Source organism: Xiphophorus couchianus, chromosome 23, assembly GCF_001444195.1.
Source record: "Xiphophorus couchianus chromosome 23, X_couchianus-1.0, whole genome shotgun sequence".
Taxonomy (NCBI): Eukaryota; Metazoa; Chordata; class Actinopteri; order Cyprinodontiformes; family Poeciliidae; genus Xiphophorus; species Xiphophorus couchianus.
This window is the reverse complement of record NC_040250.1, coordinates 13,722,547-13,741,720: the sequence shown is the minus strand read 5'-3', so window position 1 is coordinate 13,741,720 and position 19,174 is coordinate 13,722,547. Positions and strand designations below refer to the sequence as shown.

The 19,174-nt window shown below is 43.0% G+C and overlaps 2 protein-coding genes across 3 annotated transcripts; one reads left to right on the top strand and one right to left on the bottom strand.

Moving 5' to 3' along the window:
• Window positions 1-279: 279 nt before the first annotated feature.
• On the bottom strand, window positions 280-18,220 carry LOC114139380 (mucin-5AC). Of its 2 annotated transcripts, none has more exons than XM_028009308.1 (4): window positions 18,084-18,220; window positions 4,786-5,005; window positions 4,164-4,412; window positions 280-3,410 (listed from the first exon to the last, which is right to left on the bottom strand). In XM_028009308.1, the coding sequence occupies exons 2-4, from the start codon at window positions 4,982-4,984 to the stop codon at window positions 901-903; spliced, it is 2,958 nt and encodes a 985-aa protein (XP_027865109.1). In that variant the 5' UTR covers window positions 4,985-5,005; window positions 18,084-18,220; the 3' UTR covers window positions 280-900. The 2 variants fall into 2 exon arrangements, with proteins under 2 accessions (XP_027865109.1, XP_027865108.1); XM_028009307.1 differs by lacking the exon at window positions 18,084-18,220 and adding an exon at window positions 14,187-14,957.
• Window positions 17,056-18,880, top strand: map1lc3cl (microtubule-associated protein 1 light chain 3 gamma, like). The gene is made up of 4 exons (XM_028009311.1): window positions 17,056-17,441; window positions 17,550-17,605; window positions 17,683-17,789; window positions 18,106-18,880. Exons 1-4 carry the CDS (start codon window positions 17,384-17,386, stop codon window positions 18,293-18,295), a joined length of 411 nt encoding a protein of 136 aa, XP_027865112.1. The 5' UTR covers window positions 17,056-17,383; the 3' UTR covers window positions 18,296-18,880.
• The last annotated feature ends 294 nt before the right edge of the window (window positions 18,881-19,174 follow it).

Below are 19,174 nucleotides of genomic sequence, written 5' to 3'. Positions count from 1 at the left end.
CGCCTAAAACAGCCGGACAAATATGCATCTTTCTTCTCCAAAATATATTCAATTTAAATGTTTGGTGTGAAATTGTGCTGCTGCAATAAAAGTTTTACCCACCATTACCAGGAGTCCCAACAAATAAGTTTGCTGATCCAAAACACAAGCTGCGTTTCCGTTTATCATATAATTGTGCAATTTGACATTTTGAAAATAAATTTGCTTAATGGAAACACATCAATTTAGAACAAACTCATCTGTTGATAAGTTTTGCCACTACAATAGATTTTTTTTTTGGTTGTATCTAAATTGGTTTATCTCACAAAACTGGAATAGAGATAGTTCATTCGCATCACACCAGTCACATGATCAAAAACCGGATGTTGCCACCGGCACAAACCACGAAGTAGAAGAAGAGGAAGAGGAAGAAGAGGAAGTGGTTGGATGATCAAGGTGCAGGAGGGTTTTTAATGACTTATGTGAACAAACTTATCCATGTGTAATTTTAACTGCCTTTCTTATTTTAATGGAATAAATAAGAAAGAGATTGTGTTTTTTCGATATTCGCAGAATATCAAAGGTTCTGCGAACATTTGTAACGGAAACGCAGCTACTCTGAGCTTCAAAGTAACCCATTAGCATTTTGTCGCTTTTTTCTTTAGTTTGTGAGGATATCAAAAGTACCAATATTGGTTCAAATTTACCAGATTATTAGTAGAAGGAATGAAGATATTGTAATGGCAAGTTGGAAAGACTTTATATGTGCCAGAGAGGACCTTTCATGTAGATCCTAAAGGCAGCATCAGAGATCTGAATAATCGGCAAACAAAACTAGATGGCACTTCCTTTACATCAGATATAATGCTAAGCACAAACGGTGTTTTGAATGTAACATGAGGTTCGTTGGCTGTACAAGTGTCACTTCTTGGATGGCTTTCGTTTGAGACTAAGAGACCTCATGGAGCCGAACACCTTCCTCCCCAGATCCCTCAGCGACCGAGAGCGCTGCAGCGGCAGCCGTGGAGGAGGGGAAGGGGAAAACGACGGCGAGGACAGAGACGAGAGCGACTGGCAGCTGCCCTCCAGGCTCTGGGAGCGAGACAGGTTGAAGAGGCTGGCGGTGGAGGACAGTCGCTTGTCCTCTTCCTTGGCTCTCAGCAGTCTGACGCCTTCGTCTCTGCTTGTTCCACCCTGCGCTACATCGAAGGAGGAGACCCAGTGGCCCCTCTTCGCCAGCTCCTCCCTGTGGCTCCGAGGCACCAGCAAACCCTGGGACTCACTCCTGAACAGAGCCCTCCTGGAGAGCCGGAGGCTGGAGCTGCGTCTCTCCCCGTCCTCTTTCCCTCTCGACCTGGAGAAGACGGGGGAGTGATCAACCTTTGGCTTCCTGTCAGAGGATCCCTTGGCTCGTCGGTGCTCCCTCCTCCAGCTTCCCATGTTCCCCCTGCTCCAGCCATATCCGTATTCGGCTCTGTCCATCTCCTCCTTCTCGGTCTCAGACTCTTTCCTCCACAATCGACCCTCAAAGCCCCTCCACAGTTTGCTGGAGGACTTCCTGGGTGTGTGGGCTGCCTCCTCGGCCCAAACGGAGCTGTAGTCCTCTCTCCTGGCGTAGCTGCTCACAGTAGCGGCCCTAACCAGCTTATGGGAGGCGTGTTTCCCCCTGTAGAGCCCATCTCTCTCCACCTTCTTCCACCTGCCCCCACCTTCTCCTCCTCCCCCACTATGTCGGAGCGAGCCACCTCTTGGTTGGAGTCCTCCATGCTCCCAAGAGGAGGTTCGGTTGTTGTGCGGCAGGGAGCACTGGAAAGGAGAATCCCGCCGGAAAACCGAGAGAGGGGTGGCCCCCATAGGTGACGGCTTGAGGGGGCGAGGAGGAGAGCGAGCCCTTGGGGTGGGGTGTGAAGCTGGGGAGGAGGCTGTAGAGGAGGGAAGATCAGACGGAGAAGGGATGTGCTGGTAGTGGCATTGTGAGGAGTACTGAGGAGGGGGAGGGATGTGGATGGACTGGTATGGGTGAATGGGACTGTTGGAGTGTGAGAGAGGAGGGGTGAGGCTGGACTGAGACTGGGGGGAGTGGGTGACACTGAGGGAGAGCTGGATCGGCCGCTGTGGGCTGGTTTCCATCAGCCTGCCGTAGTCAAGCGATGGATCCCTCTGCGGAGTCAGGTGAGTTTTACTATGGCTCCTCACCGCACCTGCAGGATCCGTTTGGAAGCAGTCGATATCCAGCTCCACACCTTGCTCCATCAGTCCCACCACCACGGCCCGAGACAGACCAGAGAGCCGCGAGATCTCCCCCACCATCGGGGAGTCTTCACTCAGCTTGGGACTGGAGCAGGACTCTTGGATCAAGCTGCTGCGCTGAGATCCAGGAGCCGATCCCGTGTTTGACACAAAAACTGGCTGTCCCACCTCAGGCGGAGCGCCGGTGCTCCAATCCAACGAGCGACAGAAGGAAGACGACCCAAACGCCGGAGTGGCTCCCGAGCTCGGCGGGACCTCCAGGGAACTGCGGTGGCTCAGACTGCTCGGACAAGTTGAGATCCGAGAACGAGACCTGACTCCTGCGGTGGGAGTGGCAGATGACAGAGACTTGCAAGACGGAGCCGAAGTCATGTTCACATCACTCTTTATGGCTCCACTGCTGCTGTTTTTGGCTGCGTCGGCGGGTCCGCGGTTAGAGTTCAACCCTGGAGCCAGGTTCAAGTTGAGGTTGAGATGCAGATTGATGCTTAAATCTTCTCCGGTCGCTGAAGGGAGATTACCCAGGTTGATTGAATTCCTGGTGGTCTTTTTCCCCATAGCGCTGAGGCTGACTCTGGCCGAGTTTCCCAGCAGGGACTTGCAAGGAGTGGTGCTTCCACCCGGCTGTGTGGGGGGTGTATTACGGCTCTCAAAGGCAGATAGAGATTGGGTGGAGCCGTGACTTTTTCCAGGAGTACAAGGACCTCTCTGCGGGATTGGAGCAGGAGCAGCAGGTGACGTGAGATCGGAGGTGGAGGAGTTCACCTGCTGGTGGTACTGGCAAGCCAGGCGAGTGATGTACTGCTCCAAGTGTGTGACAGAGGCCAGAGTGGGAGGCTGCTGAGGCAGGAGAGGGGCAGCGTCAGGCTTCGCTTCTCCCGCCTCATCGTCTTGGACTCCTTCAGAAGTTGTGGAGGATGATTGTTCTTGGTTCAGGGAGGTAAAAAGGGGGCTCTGGAGGGCGACGGCGTGCAGCGGGCTTGGATAAGAGTAGACCTCTTTGGTTCGACGAGACACCAGGTCTGTGCAGTAGCAGGGGTCCAACTTAGGCTTCAGCTGCACAGAGGAGGGGGATGAAGACGGATTTAGAAGGGGGATGATGAAAGAGACCAGGGAGTCACCGACCACCGTGCAAAGATCAGACAGAAAGCTGAGACCAGAGGCATCACTCTCCTGAACAGCTGTAAAGACAAGAAGAAAAACATGAATAAATACAGTTTTATAGTTTTCAGTTAAATCATCCAGGTTGTAGCAGATATAAGCTTGTGATAACCTTATTACACTAAAACAGACTTCAATGTAGATTGAAATTTTATATGATAGTTGAGAATTAATGTAGTGACAGAAAAATTCAGCCCACTTTCCTCCGATACCTTTAATAAACTTTAGTGCAACCTCAGAAGCCTCTTAGCTAGCAAAAGACAAATCTATATTTTCTGTGAAGGCCTCAGAGGTTTGCTAGAGAACAGGTGGGAGAGTCTTTGAACATGACAATTATGGCTGAAAGGATTAATCGGATTAATTGTGTTGAATCTAATTTAGTAACTGATTAATTGTTAACTGGAGAATACAGACTAAAACATCTGATTTCCTGAAAGGGCAACACACTCAGTAATTGAGCCAAAACAATTTAGCTGCAGATGTATCATTTGCTATAAATGATCAAGCATACCCTAAAAAATGACGTTATTGTATTTTAAGCAATAATATGTTTATTTTATTATTTAAAAAGTATCTGAGTTATTAATTTAAATGAAAAGTATTAAGTGGTTAAACAAAGAAAATGCAGAATGTGTAAATTGTTTTGTCCAGTGAATTAATTAATAGTGAAAATAATCAGTAGAATAATCGATAACTTCACTACTTTGTGTTTGTCTATCGCATAAAAAGGTCAAGGACCATGGATACTTTTGCAAGACCCTGTAAAAATTCACCTGGATCATCTGGAGCAGGTGCAATCGGATCCTCTGCTGGTTCGGTTTCCTCTGGGTTGCCGTCCGTCGCAGGCTGCTGCAGCTGCACCACACCTTCTGACCACAGGGTGTCAGTGTTGTCAGCAGAAGCAGGAACTTGTTCCCACGACTTTGGGGGTCTAGCGGGGGTCACCGGTCCAACATGGGCAGCTTCACTGGACACGGAGTAGCAGGAGTCCGACAGAGAGCTCCCACTTACAGAGTAGAAACCTTAACAATAGAAAAAGGCTGTTTTATCTGTGTAGGTTTAATTTTTGAATAAAGAGGCATCACCTATAGATACTGAAATAATATTAAAGTTCCAACAGAAGGGTGTGCACTGACTGCTTACCTAAGAAGTGTAAGAGAGTGTGAGAGTGTTTATGGCTTCTTAAACAGTGTGACAAAGACAGTAAAAAAAAAAAGTAGAAACTGAACAAGTCAGGGTCAAGTCACTCAGAGTTCAAGTAAATAAACCTAAAAGAAAAGATTGTGGTTAATGTTTAATGGGAAATCTCTCACCTATATCAGAAGGTGACAAACCGTGGGTCATTATCTCCCACTTCTGCGGCCGACAGGGTGTGTGTTCTGGGTGTGTATTTACCTGAACTGGGCCTGGAGTCGCTGTCCAGGTGAACCACGCCGCTGGAGTCCGGAGTCGGAGGGGAGAGGAGATCTGAGGAGGCGTCCCAGGAGAGAGTGGACCACCGGGAGTTACTCCCCCTGCCAGATGAGGACTGGACGGTCACATCCCCCGAGTTACTGAGACACTCCTCTGGGCTGCTCTGACAGCCTGACCCCATTGTGTTTGAGGGGGAGGCAGCCTGAAAAAACAAAAAAAACCAAAATGAGATTAGTTGCTTCGAAGGAGCCAGGCTGTCTTGTAATCTTTTAAAGTGGTCCTAATCAATAGTTGTTCAGGCGTTTTGAAACTTTTTTTCCTGCTTTTGCCCTCATTTTCTGATCTGAACTATGACAACATGTTGTGCAACATGTTCTCAGAAAGCTGAAGAAAGAAGTGTGAGACCTGAGGAAGCTTTCAGTACAACCTTACACCCAACAAAAAGCAGGTTAGCTTTAAATAAAATTCAGTTTTCAATTCCTTTTGACCCCTTTAGGCGCCAGAAAAAGCTTTAAAATGTTTTAAAAGTTTAAAGGCCACCCTGTAAGTCAGAGCGGAGACTTGGTGCTAAAGAAGAAACACTCTTCATTAAATTAGTGTTCACATGTAGCTGGCTGTACTCTTTGTAGTGCCCCCTATCAGCGTTCAAGATAATTGGATGTGTCATCTTCCCATGAAAACTGGTTCAAACATGCCCCTACATTTAGATGTCAGGCAGCTTTTTACACACACGTTAAGAGTCTCGTCTCTAGAGAATTACGAAATCAGCTTTTCACACAGCATAACAAATAAAAATCAGCAGGATTAAATAACATAGTGTCTTGCAAATGTATGAATCCCTGAAATGGTTTTAAAAAGAGCAAACATGTGGAAGGAAGAACTCTGGTCAGTTTTATTTTGACTAGCAAACATTAAGTATGATGGAAATCTAACACAAAATCCTCACTTTAAAACACAGTGGTGACAGCATCATGCTGAGGGGACGCAGCCAGTAGTGCTTGAGCTAAATACAGAGCAACACTGGAGGAAAATCTGCTACATGCAGTGAAATGATCACGTCTGGGTCTGAGGTTCAGCTTCCAGAAGAGCTTAACAACCCCAAGCATGCAGCCAGACATGTTATGAATGCATCAAAGCATGTGCTAGAATGGCCTAGTCAAAGTCCAGACTTGAATCCAACCGCGAATCTGTAAGAAAACTTTTAAATTTGTTGTTTACAGTCATACTGACTGAGCTTGAGCAGTTTTACTAAGATGAATGAGCAAAAACCTTCATGTAGATCTGTGAAAAACTGGTGAAAGCATCTTTTAAAAGTCTTGATTTTTTACTCAGTCATCAAATGATTTGTTATCCATTAGGGCTGAAACGATTCCTCGAATAATTCGAATCCCTCGATTATTACAATTCCTTGAGGAAAATTTACCTGCCTCGAAGCTTCGTTAATTTATGTTTTGTTATTTAGCGCACCGTGTTCCGGCCGGGACATTACTTGCGTTGCGCGTAGCTCTCACTTCCGCCTCTGAGTCGTTGACGAAAGCTAAGTGTTAGCAGCATAACGTCCACTTTTCAAGTTCGGCCCATGAGGATTTTGTTGATTTATGATAATGCTCGGGTTTTCATCGTTTTGGGGGGAACCAATAAGCATCCTTAAAATGACTGGCGTGATGCCTGGAGTACGGCAGCTTTTCTCCTCCCGGAGCTGCTGGTCCAGAGAGAACGGCGGGAAGAGCGCTGCAGGAGTATTTATACAGGTGAGCGGATAGACTGAACACGGCGGGCGGCTGAGTAGTTGATGGTTACAGTGTAAGTGTAGCTTTACGGACGAGCCGCACAATAAATTTCATATTTTCCCGGTCGGAAATCATTGAGACGGTACATGGCTGATAGATGAGTTTCTGAGTGTGACGAACGAAGGTGCCATAAATATCCCGTATTGCTCCCCCCATTCACTTTATTGTTAAACTGAATATAATTTCTGATTTTTGTATAACATTTCCTCAGGTTAACTAAGAAAGTGAGCTATTATTGTTACAGGTTAGTTTTCTAAAATACAAAAAAGTAACTTAGAGATGCTCAAAAATGCAATATTGATATCCGATAGTAACATAGGTCTTATGCCAGATTTACCAATATTTTATTTTACAATTTTTTCTATCCGATTACTCGATTAATTGCACTAATAATTGATAAATTACTCGATTACTAAAATATTTGTTTACAACAGCCTTACTATCCGTACTTCAAAACACTGAAACAACTTGAAATGGCAGAAGCATAAGGCCTGTCAAATTAAATTAAACTACCCGTTCATAAATCACTTAAATTTATATAAAAAACTGTTTTTTTATACAAATAAAATCACTAAACAGAAATATAAAAAGGAAAGAAACAGTCCAAAACAGGTGCAATGCAATTTGAAGTTATTTAGCCTAATAACCATTAAATATTTCTCTATCAATTTTTTTATTACCCATAATGAAGAACAGCATGAGGCTGTAATTCCAGCTAAAGATAGTTCCAAAATATTTTGGAAATATCTTTAATATATTTAAATATGAATATATTTTTATTAAAATATGAATTTTTAGATCTTTTTTTTTTCAGATAAAAAAATTAAGATGAAATTTTTTATGATCTGAAAAAAAAAACTGGAAGCCATGTTTTCCCTTTACTTCCTACAACTATTTTATATTTGTTGTGGGTCGACTATGTGAAATTACAATAAAATACACTGGAAAAAAAATTATTGACTACTACTGACAAATAAAACCCCAATTTGAATTAAGTAGGAATATTTGTGAACAATTGGAGCGCTATCAGGAGTAGAAAATATAACAATCATCCTGAGAAACTTCAATAAACAGGGGAAATGATGACAAAACTGACACTGACCAGTTTCTGCTTTACCTTTTGAGACTTTACCAGAAAACAAACGAAACCCTCCTCAACTATTTAATGAGCTCACTCTGCATGTACAGTTCAGAGACGCGCAGATCTGTGAGAAGAGACATGTAGGACCATGTCTCCGATGAGGTCACTCCACTCTCAGCAGAACAAGCAGGAATAACAGCTGTCAAGTTAGCAAAGTGCCTCCATTTACCAGATTAGTAATAGCTCACTAGAGTAAACCCCCTCACTCTCCAAATCCCCGACCCGGCCCTCCAGGAGACCAGGCAGGAGCGGCGGGATGAGTCCAATCGAGCCCAAACAAGAGCAACACTGTGAGTGGTTACTGAGGAAACAATACAGGTAGTGACTCACTGCTGGGCTGACAGGAGAAGAGGGGCGAGTGTGGGTGTGGGTGTGGGGGGGGGGGGGTTCCAGCAGATAATGGGAGAGGACAGATGATGTAACAAAGAGCAGTCAGAGCGGCAGAAGGGAAGGAGGAGGGACGGACGGACGGATGGACGGGAAAAAGTGGGTGAAAGAATGTCAGACTCTGATCCAGCTCAGGTTTACCCCCCCTCTCCTCTTATCACTTTGCTAACAGCTCTTTATGTTTCTCGTGGGTGACCAAAACGAGTGCGAGGGACATGAAGAAAAAAAAAAGAGGAATAGCAGAGTGAGTCACTGAGTGAGTGAAGGCAGAGGAGGGAGGGAAGGAAGGAGCGGTTGCCGGGCGAGGAGAGAAGGGCATCTTGAAGGACCCCCACCTCCCCCCACGCTCCCTTCGACAAATAATCCCCACCACTGCCGCCACCATCTCACCCACTTCTCTAATATCCTCAGAGCCCGCTGCCCCCGACTCACCATAGCTAGAGCTCTCTAACTCTTGCTCGCTTCGCCTCCCACACAGACTCAGAGCCGCACAACATGCAGGCCCGAAATATTTCACTCATCCCCAGCCTGGATCCGCGCGCTCCCTTCCTATCTGAGCCATGAACGCACATCTGAGCCTGCGTTCTGGGTTGCTTTAACCCAAGTTTTAGCGAAGTAACCCATAAACATCTGCACAAAACCGTCCCGACATCACAATGCAATGCACTTTATGGGGTATAATCTTACACAGTGATCAGATTATAAGACAGCAGAGGGATAGGAGGTCAGCTCTGAGCTCTGTAATATGATATTGCTTCATGTGAGAGAGGAGCTCAGCTCCCCTTTGGAGCAATTTGCAGAAAATGTGCGGGTTGATTGGACAATAACGCAGCTGCACATGCAATTCACCTCCTCCTAACAGGTGCATGACGTCACCAGCCTGAAGAAGAGTGATCACAACGATAATGATGATGACGATGCTGTCGCAGGGCGGAGCGAGCATTTTTTTTTTTTTTTTTTGTAACTTCCATGCAGCATGTTATTTATTGTTTCATGCATTATTAATGTCAGATTGGAATATAAAGGCGGCCCACGCTGCGTTTCTGCGTTCAGGCTGCAGACGGAGAACCTGCAAGGATCGACATTTCAGAGCTGCTCTGTTAGCCGCAGAGATTCCCCCCAAACCCCCAGAGGCAAAAAATAAGAGGGACAAAAGACGACTCACTCCACAAGTCAGAGTAATGTCCCTCCCATGTAAGGAGACACTTTCCAATTTCTTGTTTTAGGATACAAAACCCTCAATAGAAGCACAAAAAGCATAATTGTGAGACAGGGCTTTATCCCACAATTATCCCTATAACTGGTTTGTTGTCTTGATTAAATGTTTAACATTAAAGTCATTTGCTCCAATTTCACACATATTCAGTATATATAAAGAAGAAAATGCGATCAACTCTTGAAAACCTGAGGAAAAGACCTGACTATAGTTACAAAAATGTCTTTATTATCGCCATGTCTGTAAATATAATTATTTCATTCAAATCTAGGACAGAATTTAGACAAAGTTTATAAACGTCTACAAAATACTTTAAAAAACATATTGACGTGATTTGTGTGCGTTTTTCCTAAGTGTAAAGCTAATAATTCACAATCATTTCTGCATGCAGAGTCGAGAAATATGTTTAAGAAATGAATAAATGCAAGCAAAAACAAGGCAGTGCGAAACGCTGAATGCATCAGTGTAATCATTATGAAGATTATATGCTGATTTATCCAGCATGGAGGATGAAGTCATGTTAAAACTGGTTTCAGTAGCTTTTTCTCAGTCAGCCTGGTAGTGAGATGTACTCAGGAATGAAACTGATTAATTTAGAAGGCTTTTGCTAAACTATTGAAAGAATGGCTTGCTGATTTAAACTCCTGTCAACACTAAAGAAACTGTATCTGTTGTATTGCTTATTTTTATGGTATTGTCTCTATTTTCTAGGCAGTAATGTTTCATTGTCTTTTTCTGTTTAGTCCAGTCTCACGTCTGTGTGTTTGTCTCATATTCTTGTATTTGTTTGCTTTTGTACCATCATTGTCAAAGGGCTACAGATGAAAAACTCATTATTGTGGGTAAAAATAAAGAGCATTTCTAGACAGCAGTTACGGCTTTACTTAAGAATAAAACGCATGGATGGCAACAAATGTTTTCAAATCTTAAAACCGTAGGAAATCATTCATTTTCTGCCTTGAAAAACTTTATGCTCACAAATAAAACCTGTAGTTCCCACAAGATTTTTGTTGCCACAATGGCATTAGCTTTGGATTTTAACTTCAAGGTCTCATTTCTTTTAGAAATACAGAAACAAAAACTGTTTCCAGAAGAGAAACTGCTTTAAAGGAAAAGTTCATCCTTCTCACTTTCAGAAATCTAACCCAGTTCTCCTGCAGCAATGGGGGGGAAGCATCAGTATTGACCTTTCACCTTTGGAATCTCAGAGCCACACATCCATTTGACATATTTCTTTTAGAAAAGAAAAACAAATTGTTTTGTGTTTACAAAAAAAAGGTAGAGTTACTCTGCTGCACTATGTCATCATCTATGTGTGTTTATTCTGTTTTACAGACAGATGCTTCCTGCAAGTTTAGAATAAGTTTTGTATTTTGGGGTTTTTTTAGGTTTTCTGCTTTTAAATTTAAGATTTGCCCTTTAAGTGAGTGAATTTATTATAGGTGGATGCATCCCCTTTTCACCCAATGCAAATTAAGAGAGACCCTGCAGCGTGTTCCCTTCATCTCTCTCTGTGTTATCTTCGGAGGGAACGTTTATTTTTGCACACAGAACAGCAACAATGAGGATTCCAACTCGGCCTCGACACCCATTTCAAAGACGAGAAGAGCTGCTACAAGCTGGTATCAAGTGAGAAGAAGTCAAAAGATAAGAAGCATGTTTCAGTCACAAAACGCACATTTCCTTCCTTCAACCAGCGCTGTTTTGGAACAAAGTTATTTTTCTGGAAGATCTATCTCAGACCAAAAACCTGGAGTAAATAAGATTCTTTTGAAAACCAAACCCACAGATTACAACATACACTAAATGATAGAGACAAATCCGCCGCTGCTGCACTTTAAATCTCCCTTTTCTCTGTAATTTCTTTTCACCTAATTATGGTCCTCTCTTGCAACAATTACAACCGTTTTTATTCCCGTTTATGCAAACGTTGATGTAAGGAAAGGGCCTGACGGGGGCAAAGGGCAGAGAGCCAGGCTGCTCTGCCCGGCCAGCAGCTCCCCTTCGGAGGCGAGAATGAGTGCTGCTGCCCGGCCTCCCCGCAGGATCCCTCCGCACCACAGGCGGGGAGGGAGGGGGAACTACGGAGAAGATGTTGGCTGGTGGGTGGCGAGGAAGGCTGCACAGAAGGAGACGAGCTTCCATCCAAATGCCCACACTCAGATCGCAATTTCCGTTCTCGCACTGTTCAGAAACGAAGCTTTAAGATGCAACTTAATGTTGCGGCCATAAGCAGCACTCTGCAGAGGAGACCTCGTGTTTATGTGTATCAGTATTCTGCAGGCTGCTGACTAATGTGACTCACGGTGTAATAACAGTTTGTTCAAAGTGACCGTGATGAAGTATCAGCTGCTCAGAGTAACGGCGAGATGGTATTTATTGTAGCCACCGGCAGCTGATTTCATATCTAAAAAGAGAAAGCTGCAAACACAGCGCGGAGCTGTAATGTCATTGCTTTGTCAGATCTAGAGATAATCCGGAGATAATCCATGACGAACTGATCCACCACATCCACTGCTGTCTAATTGTATCCTCTCCGAGGTTCAGCCACAAAGACGACGGCCCCGACGGTGAATTTTGTCATCAACAGGAATATTCCTGCATGGAAATCTTTTCATAGAACTCGGCCGCTTTGCAGAACAGGAAGTTCCCAAAGAGAGAACAGAAAAAGTGAATTTGTTACAGATTAATCTGCCTAAGCTGTAGCTAAAAAATAAAAAAATAATGTTAGAATTTTGTCCTGGGAATTAATTGATCGCTGGAAACAATCCAGAGGTTTTTCCTCCAAAGCAGCGCAGAGATACGCTTTCTGTCCAACAAGGTAAAGTCAGAACAAAAAAAACATAAATCGATGTAATCCTGTTTTTGTGAAGTCATTCATGTTTAAAAGAAGGATATCACAAAACAAAAAGAGGCCATAGTATTTTATAACCATACAGTAAAGCCAGTAGAAGTTAGTTTTAAACAGCTCTTACCGATTAGAAGAAAAACAAAAAACACAACGTAAAAATGTATTTTCTAAAGCCAAGCATCAATAATTTCCTTTCAGCTACAAAATATAAGTAAAATATGCAAATGTGATATTACAGCTGAGGATATCTGTTGCAAAAAACCCATGTTTCTCACTAATCTCTATCTTTTCTGTTATCATGAGGTTTTCATCACTCTCCATGACCTTTAGCGTTGGTAAATCTGTGTCAAGTGTGGGCAAACAGGGCAGAGAAAGTTCATCCAACTGCAGAGCGCGAACACACGGCACGTGGAATACAAATAACTTAACAGATATCTACCAACGCTTTGTGATTGCAAACTGATATTGTGATTCAACATATTGTAGCTTTGAATACCTACTCATTTTTTTATCTTAAGCATAAAAATGAGATGTTTGCGATGACATCAAGAAATCAAGCAAAAGTCAAATTGTTTCATAAATTTCTTCTCCATATTTTTAGCTCGAGGTTTTCCTGCAAAAATCCACCATCGTCTTTCCGTCATCAGCAAAATTGATGTCTGTAATAATTTTGATACAGATTCCTGTCCTGCATGTCGACCCACGTTGCCCTCATTCTCAACACAAAACAGGCCGAGGTTTGGAGGAAAAGGGAAACAATTTAACATTTTTATGTAACAAGAAAATAGAGCGAAACTATGACGTTCAAGGAAAACGATACATTGTTTTCAACATTTTTACAAACAAAAACCTGAAAAGTGTGGCTTGCATTTGTCCTCTGTACTACAGCCAACTTCTGAATCCGTCTGTGTGCGACTTAATCTCAGGATGAATCCAGCTGCTCTGTAAAGGCTTTGGGGGTTTTAAGAAAACAAACAGCATCTTCATGATGCCAAGGGAGATAGAAAGTCATTTAGAAAGAAAACTAACACCTGAACACACAATCCCTGTTAGAAGATTTAAAAGACCTGAGAGTAAAGCGGAGATTCACCTTCCGGCAGAACGAACACAGATGTCCTAGTTGGTTCCTCGAAAGCTACTGTAGCGCAACTTGTAGATGCATCCCTTCTCAAACAGTCCTGAATCAAATGAATAGCTTGTTACCAGGTCTCTGCAGAGCTGAATGTTATGCTGATGACGGGATTCAGCCATTTGGTTCAGGTGTGTTGGATCAGGGTGTGAAACCTTAAGCAGTGCTTAATCAGTGCCCACGGATGCTTTCCCTCCAATATGACAGAGATCAAGGCATTTTGCATTAGGGAAAAAAGCTGCATTTTTAAGTTTTTACATGTGCAAAGCTGGTAGAGACGAAACCCAAAAGCTGGCAGTGAATTGACTCAGAGGAGCTGCGTACACAAATACACAACACAAGATTTTTATGTAATCTGTGCCGTTTTTTCATCACTTCAGTTACGCATCACTTTGTTTTTGGTCTATTAGATAAAATTCCAGTGAAATTGTCTATAGTCTGTTCTTTTTTGCAAAGAATTTGACGTTTAAAATCAATTTATCCACAAAGCTCTAATGAGCTGAAAACTGCTGAGTGATGGATAAATCCTTCTTCTAGCCTCTTTAGAGTCGAACAGGATGTTAAAGTGACCTTTAGAGGCGAGATGGACCAGCAGGGTCGACCTTGAAGCTGGTTCTGGTTCCCCTGACCTAAATGACATTTGCTCCATGTGACCGCCACTCAATCTAATAACCAGCCACCATGCTCGGATGAGCTTTGGCTCGGTCTCAATCAAGCGGCTCCGTTGAGCTCCAGGCGCATCCTAAAAATCCGCCCACTGAGCCGCAGAGGGACCGGCTCCTTGGCAGATCACCGCCAACTCGCATTCATATTTAATAACCCCGTCATGTCGCCACCCGGGCTGCGAGCTGACAGACGCACAGACTGACCTGTTGCCTGCGGGATGTCGCAGAGCCACGCTCGGTATCCGACGCGGCGCTCTCCGCCTCCTCCGCCCGCGGCTCCCCGGGCGCCCGCTCCCTCAGCGCGGCGTCCACCATCTCCAGGTGTTTGCGCCGGAGCACCTCCAGCTCCAGAACCCCCGCCAGCGTCGCTTTGAGGCGCTCTCCGATGCGGACCCGCTCGGTGCCCGACCAGAGCGAGTTTACGCAGCTGCGGCGAGCGGCCATCCTGGGAGACGGCGGCGGCAGAAATGAGGCTTCGGACCGGGATTTACGGTGTAGCTCCGGGTAGAGCCACGCAACTCCGGACGAACGCTACTAACATAGCTATAACTGACTGAAATGCAGCCCTGTCCATCTGTGCAGAGCCGCGCAGCTCTCACCCTTACTGCAGCCAAACTGGAGCCAATCAGTCCAAACCCTCAGCAACTCATTCCTCACATCGGCTTGACTTTCCTTTGACATCCTCCGGTGTTCCCATCAGCCCGCTGGACTCCGTGCGCTGCGTCCCCAATGAGACAATGCAACAGACTGAGAGGGGAGATACATGTGGGAGCTGGCGGCGGAGAGGAGGAGCCACTGGTCCGGACCTGCGCACGGATTGGACGGACGGGATTTTCGAATGGACGCACAGAAACCTCCCCGCATGTCCGACTATAGTGTGCAGGAATTTGACCACAAGTAATTTATTGTAAACAACCGAGTAAACCGTTTGGAGAATCTTTGTTCATTCATTTAATATTGGGGAGGTATAGTCTGATTAGTAAATCATTAGTATACATGTATGCTAATGATTTGACTATACCTCCCCTCAGCGGTGGAGTCTAATGAGAATTGTACTCTCTATACCTGGCTGACTAACACGTTTTTCAGTCTCTCTCAATTAAATGAAAAAAAAAAAAAACTTTGAAGATTGTTCTATGAAAAACACAACGTGCATAAATGCCGTGAAATCAAAGGAAAATTGTACATTTTCTGAAAAGTGTGGCATGCATTTGTATGCTCTAATTAGAAGCGCGCCATCCTGCATATTTAGGCATGATGTGATACCAAAACATGGCTCATCTGTTTGATATCAATGCTGACGTCTAAACGTCTTATTTAAGTTTATATAAAACCTCTGACCTTTAGGTGTTTGTGCGGCTTTTCCTCCGAGTTGTTTTGTTCAAACCGCAGACAAAATTTAGACGAAGTTTACAGGCGTCTATAAAATACTTAAATAACATTAACAGGATTTGTGTCCCTAAACAAACAAAGTGTAAAAATGTATCATTTGAAAGCAAATCGAAACATTTCTTTAAAAGTAGAGACGAGAAACTACAATACAAAAATGAAATAAAATCTCAAGATGGAATCTGAAACTAAAGTTATCGATCTGAACTTGGTATCAATATTACCGATATTTTTGCTCACCTGGCCACTGACGGCATCAGTGGAAAAGCAACTTTAAATCTATTAGTTCATCTGTTAATTAATATTAATGATAAATGTTGTAAGTATTTTAATCTGGAGGTTTTGAGTTTGTGTTGCTGAGAAAGTTGCCTTAATTCACACAACGAATGCCAACCATGATAAAAGTGAGTCTAAAGTAGTGTTCGTGTTTAGACGGCAGGTAAATTTATTATCCCAGTTACTGGGAATAATTCCCATGCACTGCTGACCCCTAGTGGTCAATTTTGGAACAGTTGGACAAAGTTTGGCAAAGTTCCCGATAAAATGACATTTATTTCAACGACATATATTTATATTTCCCTTTTATTTTACTTGCTGCTTTCTGTCCTGAAGCTCTACTCATTATCACCATCTTCAGAATTAAATAATTGAGCTTTAATCAATTATTTAATGTGATTGAAGCTCCCTGAGTTTTTCCTTTGTTGCCAGTAAAACTATTGTTGAAACTTGCAACTGTTTTTTTCCTTCTGAGTGAAAACTTTCAGCCCAGATTTTAACTCTCATTACATATTTCATGTCTCAATATTTTTTAATCAAATTAACCAGAGCTGGCTAACTGTATCACACGCAGATGAGTCACGCAGCAATCAGTCTGCTATAATCAAAAACAGACTCAATTTACAGAGGATGATAAGTCTGAGGAGAACATCATGCCGTCTTTCTAACCTGTAATAACATTATGTCTTAATATTATTATCAGTTGAACTTTACTTGAGCTACTAGGTATATAAATTTAGCCTAAACTATTTAATTGTTTAATTGTAAATGTTAAATCTATTTAAAAGTAGAAAAAAAAACTTACATTTCATCTAATCTAACATTGCTGAGTTTTAATAGCTGGAAATCTGCAACCTGGCGCCGCTTTAAATTTGAATTGTGCTGTATTATTTTTATAAACTCACAGGAAGAAAATGTTTTCTTGTGCGCTTTAAATGCAAAATTTGAGAGAATAGGTGGATTGTTCTGGCGTTATTGTGTGAATCATTTACTGATGATAAAAGTGAAGCAAGAAATCTTACGAGAGCAAAACGCAATTAACTTTTTTCGCAATTTCAACCAGCAGAGGGCGGTGTTTCACCACGACACACCATCTGATTGGAGCTCCGTGTCCTTTGCGGTCTTCCACGACTTTTGTCTCTCCAAAATAAAAATCTGGCCATATTCACACACACTAAATGAAAATACACAAGTTAATCTTTATGTGATGGAAAATGTTGCAGCTTAGTCTCTTAAGTATAGATATTAAATCCCAGTGAGTCTTTGATAACACTTGAAAATAGATTTTTAGAAATCATCTACATCTTCTATGATTTTGCTCAGCTGCTTTGAAAAGAGAGCCAGAGGCAAGTATAAATTCAGGACGGCTGAATACGAATACACTTTTAGATTTTTATATGTACAACATTTTAAAAACAGGCTTGCAGAAGTTAGAAGGTCGAGAGTGCTCAGCTTCAGGATGGCCTCAGGAGGTTTTCCAGGCGTCTCATCACGGCTTGTTGGGCTGCCTTAATTATACTCTTCTTTTTGTGTGCCTGAAAAGCAGTTTTCAAGTCTCACGCTGATGTGAAAATGCTCCGTTGCAGGACAGTGCGAGTCTCTGCATCCTCACCCAGGAGTCTTTGGACTCCTCCCTGCTCTGCGGCTATAAAACCTCGGCGGTCTCCGCAGCTCGCTGAGGTTCGCTTACTTCCAACCATTGGCCTTTCCAAAACCGTCCCAAACGACGAGCAAACATGGCTCCTTTTGAGAAATCCATGGAGATGACGCCCTTCAAGCAGAGGAAATGCCTCGGTAAGACTCTCTTAGTTCTGTTGCATCGGTTCATAACGCCAAACTCTGCACATGCTGCTTAGATGATGGTTTAAATTGTGTAAAATAATCTTCCTCATTTGTATTTAGCGACGAGAAAAGATGAAGTGTGCAATATTCGGTCTAAATTCCCCAACAAGCTGCCAGTGAGTTGAAATTTTCCACATATAACTCGTGTTTTTTGGAAGGCTCTTTCTAACTATTAGTTGCATTTTTTGCTCAGGTGATAGTTGAACGTTACGTCAGAGAGAAAAGCCTCCCACTGCTGGACAAAACAAAGTTTCTGGTTCCCTTTGAGCTAACGTTGGGTCAGTTCCTCTGCCTTCTCAGGTAAACCTTCGTTGCTAGGTAACGGTGCAGTGCCTCTTGAATGTGACCTAACAATCAAATTTAAATGACATTGAAATTCAAAAATACTTTATTGATACAAAGGGAAATAAAATGTTGTTGTAACCTATTTAATTAAAGAGTTATTGTAGATGGTGACGGCTCATTTTCCAGACACCAAAAAACATTAAATTATTACCAAAAAAAACAGCAAGGTGGGTTTTTTAAGTGTGTGGGCTGGTTGTAGAAGCAGGCGAGACCTAAATGTAAGTATAACAGTTCTCCTTTACCTCTGACCTTTCTGTCTCTTGTTCCTCAGGAATAAGATCGCTCTGGACCAGACCCAGACGCTGTTCCTCCTGGTGGCAGAGCGGAGCATGTCCTGCATGTCCTCCAGCATGAGGGACATCTACTCCCGCTTCAGAGACGCCGACGGCTTCCTGTACATCACCTACGCCTCTCAGGAGGCGTTCGGAGCGCCTCGGTCAGCAGACAAGCTGCCTCACTGAGGCAGATTTTGACTAAATGAACTGAAATCAAAAAGGGACAAACTGAGCCAAATGAGACACACTTTTAAAATCCAGCACTGCTGCTTCACACTTCACATCTGCCTACCTCAATAAACTTTCAAAGACCTCGTCTCAAACTCTGCTGACATTAGAGGACAACATGATGAAGACTCCAGCCAAAACTTACATTATGTAGACAAACATTTTGTTTTTAATTGAAAAAAATCTCCTTTGGATTTTTTTTTTTTACCCATGTTCAAATTATATAAAATGATTGTACTTTGTAATGTTTTTTTCTTTCTGTTAAAAGCTTTGAAATGTGTGTTCTTGCATTTTCCACACTGTTGCAACGTCAGCTCATTATGAATCCATCTAAAGCCACCAAACTGTCTCCCGTCTGAGCACTTATTTCTTCTTTCTATTCCCTTTTTATTTAAAAAATATACTTCCTCAGCTTCCCTCAAAGAATGTGAATCCCTCCCTCAGGATCATTATTAAACACAGAAGCGCTTTTAGGTGTCTGTTTGTGCTGTTCTGATGTGTTCTGGGTCCAAAGCACCAAAAATATATTCCTATTTCATCCTACTGACCGGGTGTCTTGTTGTTTTGTATCCTCACTGCCACATTTGTTGCTAGGTTGGTTGAATTTGACGACACCTGATTTTGCAGGATTTGCTTCTGAGTTGGTCTCCAGCAGGTTGACTTCACTCAGGTTCACTGCATTTATCCCAACAAGAGAGAAAATCAAGTTGGTATTTAATGTCACTCCAGCAGTTTCAGTCCCTATGAATTACATAAAATGCAACGAACGACCCTAAATGAACTACAGAGCAGCAGCAAAATGAATATATATACAGCTCTGGAAAAAATTAAGAGATC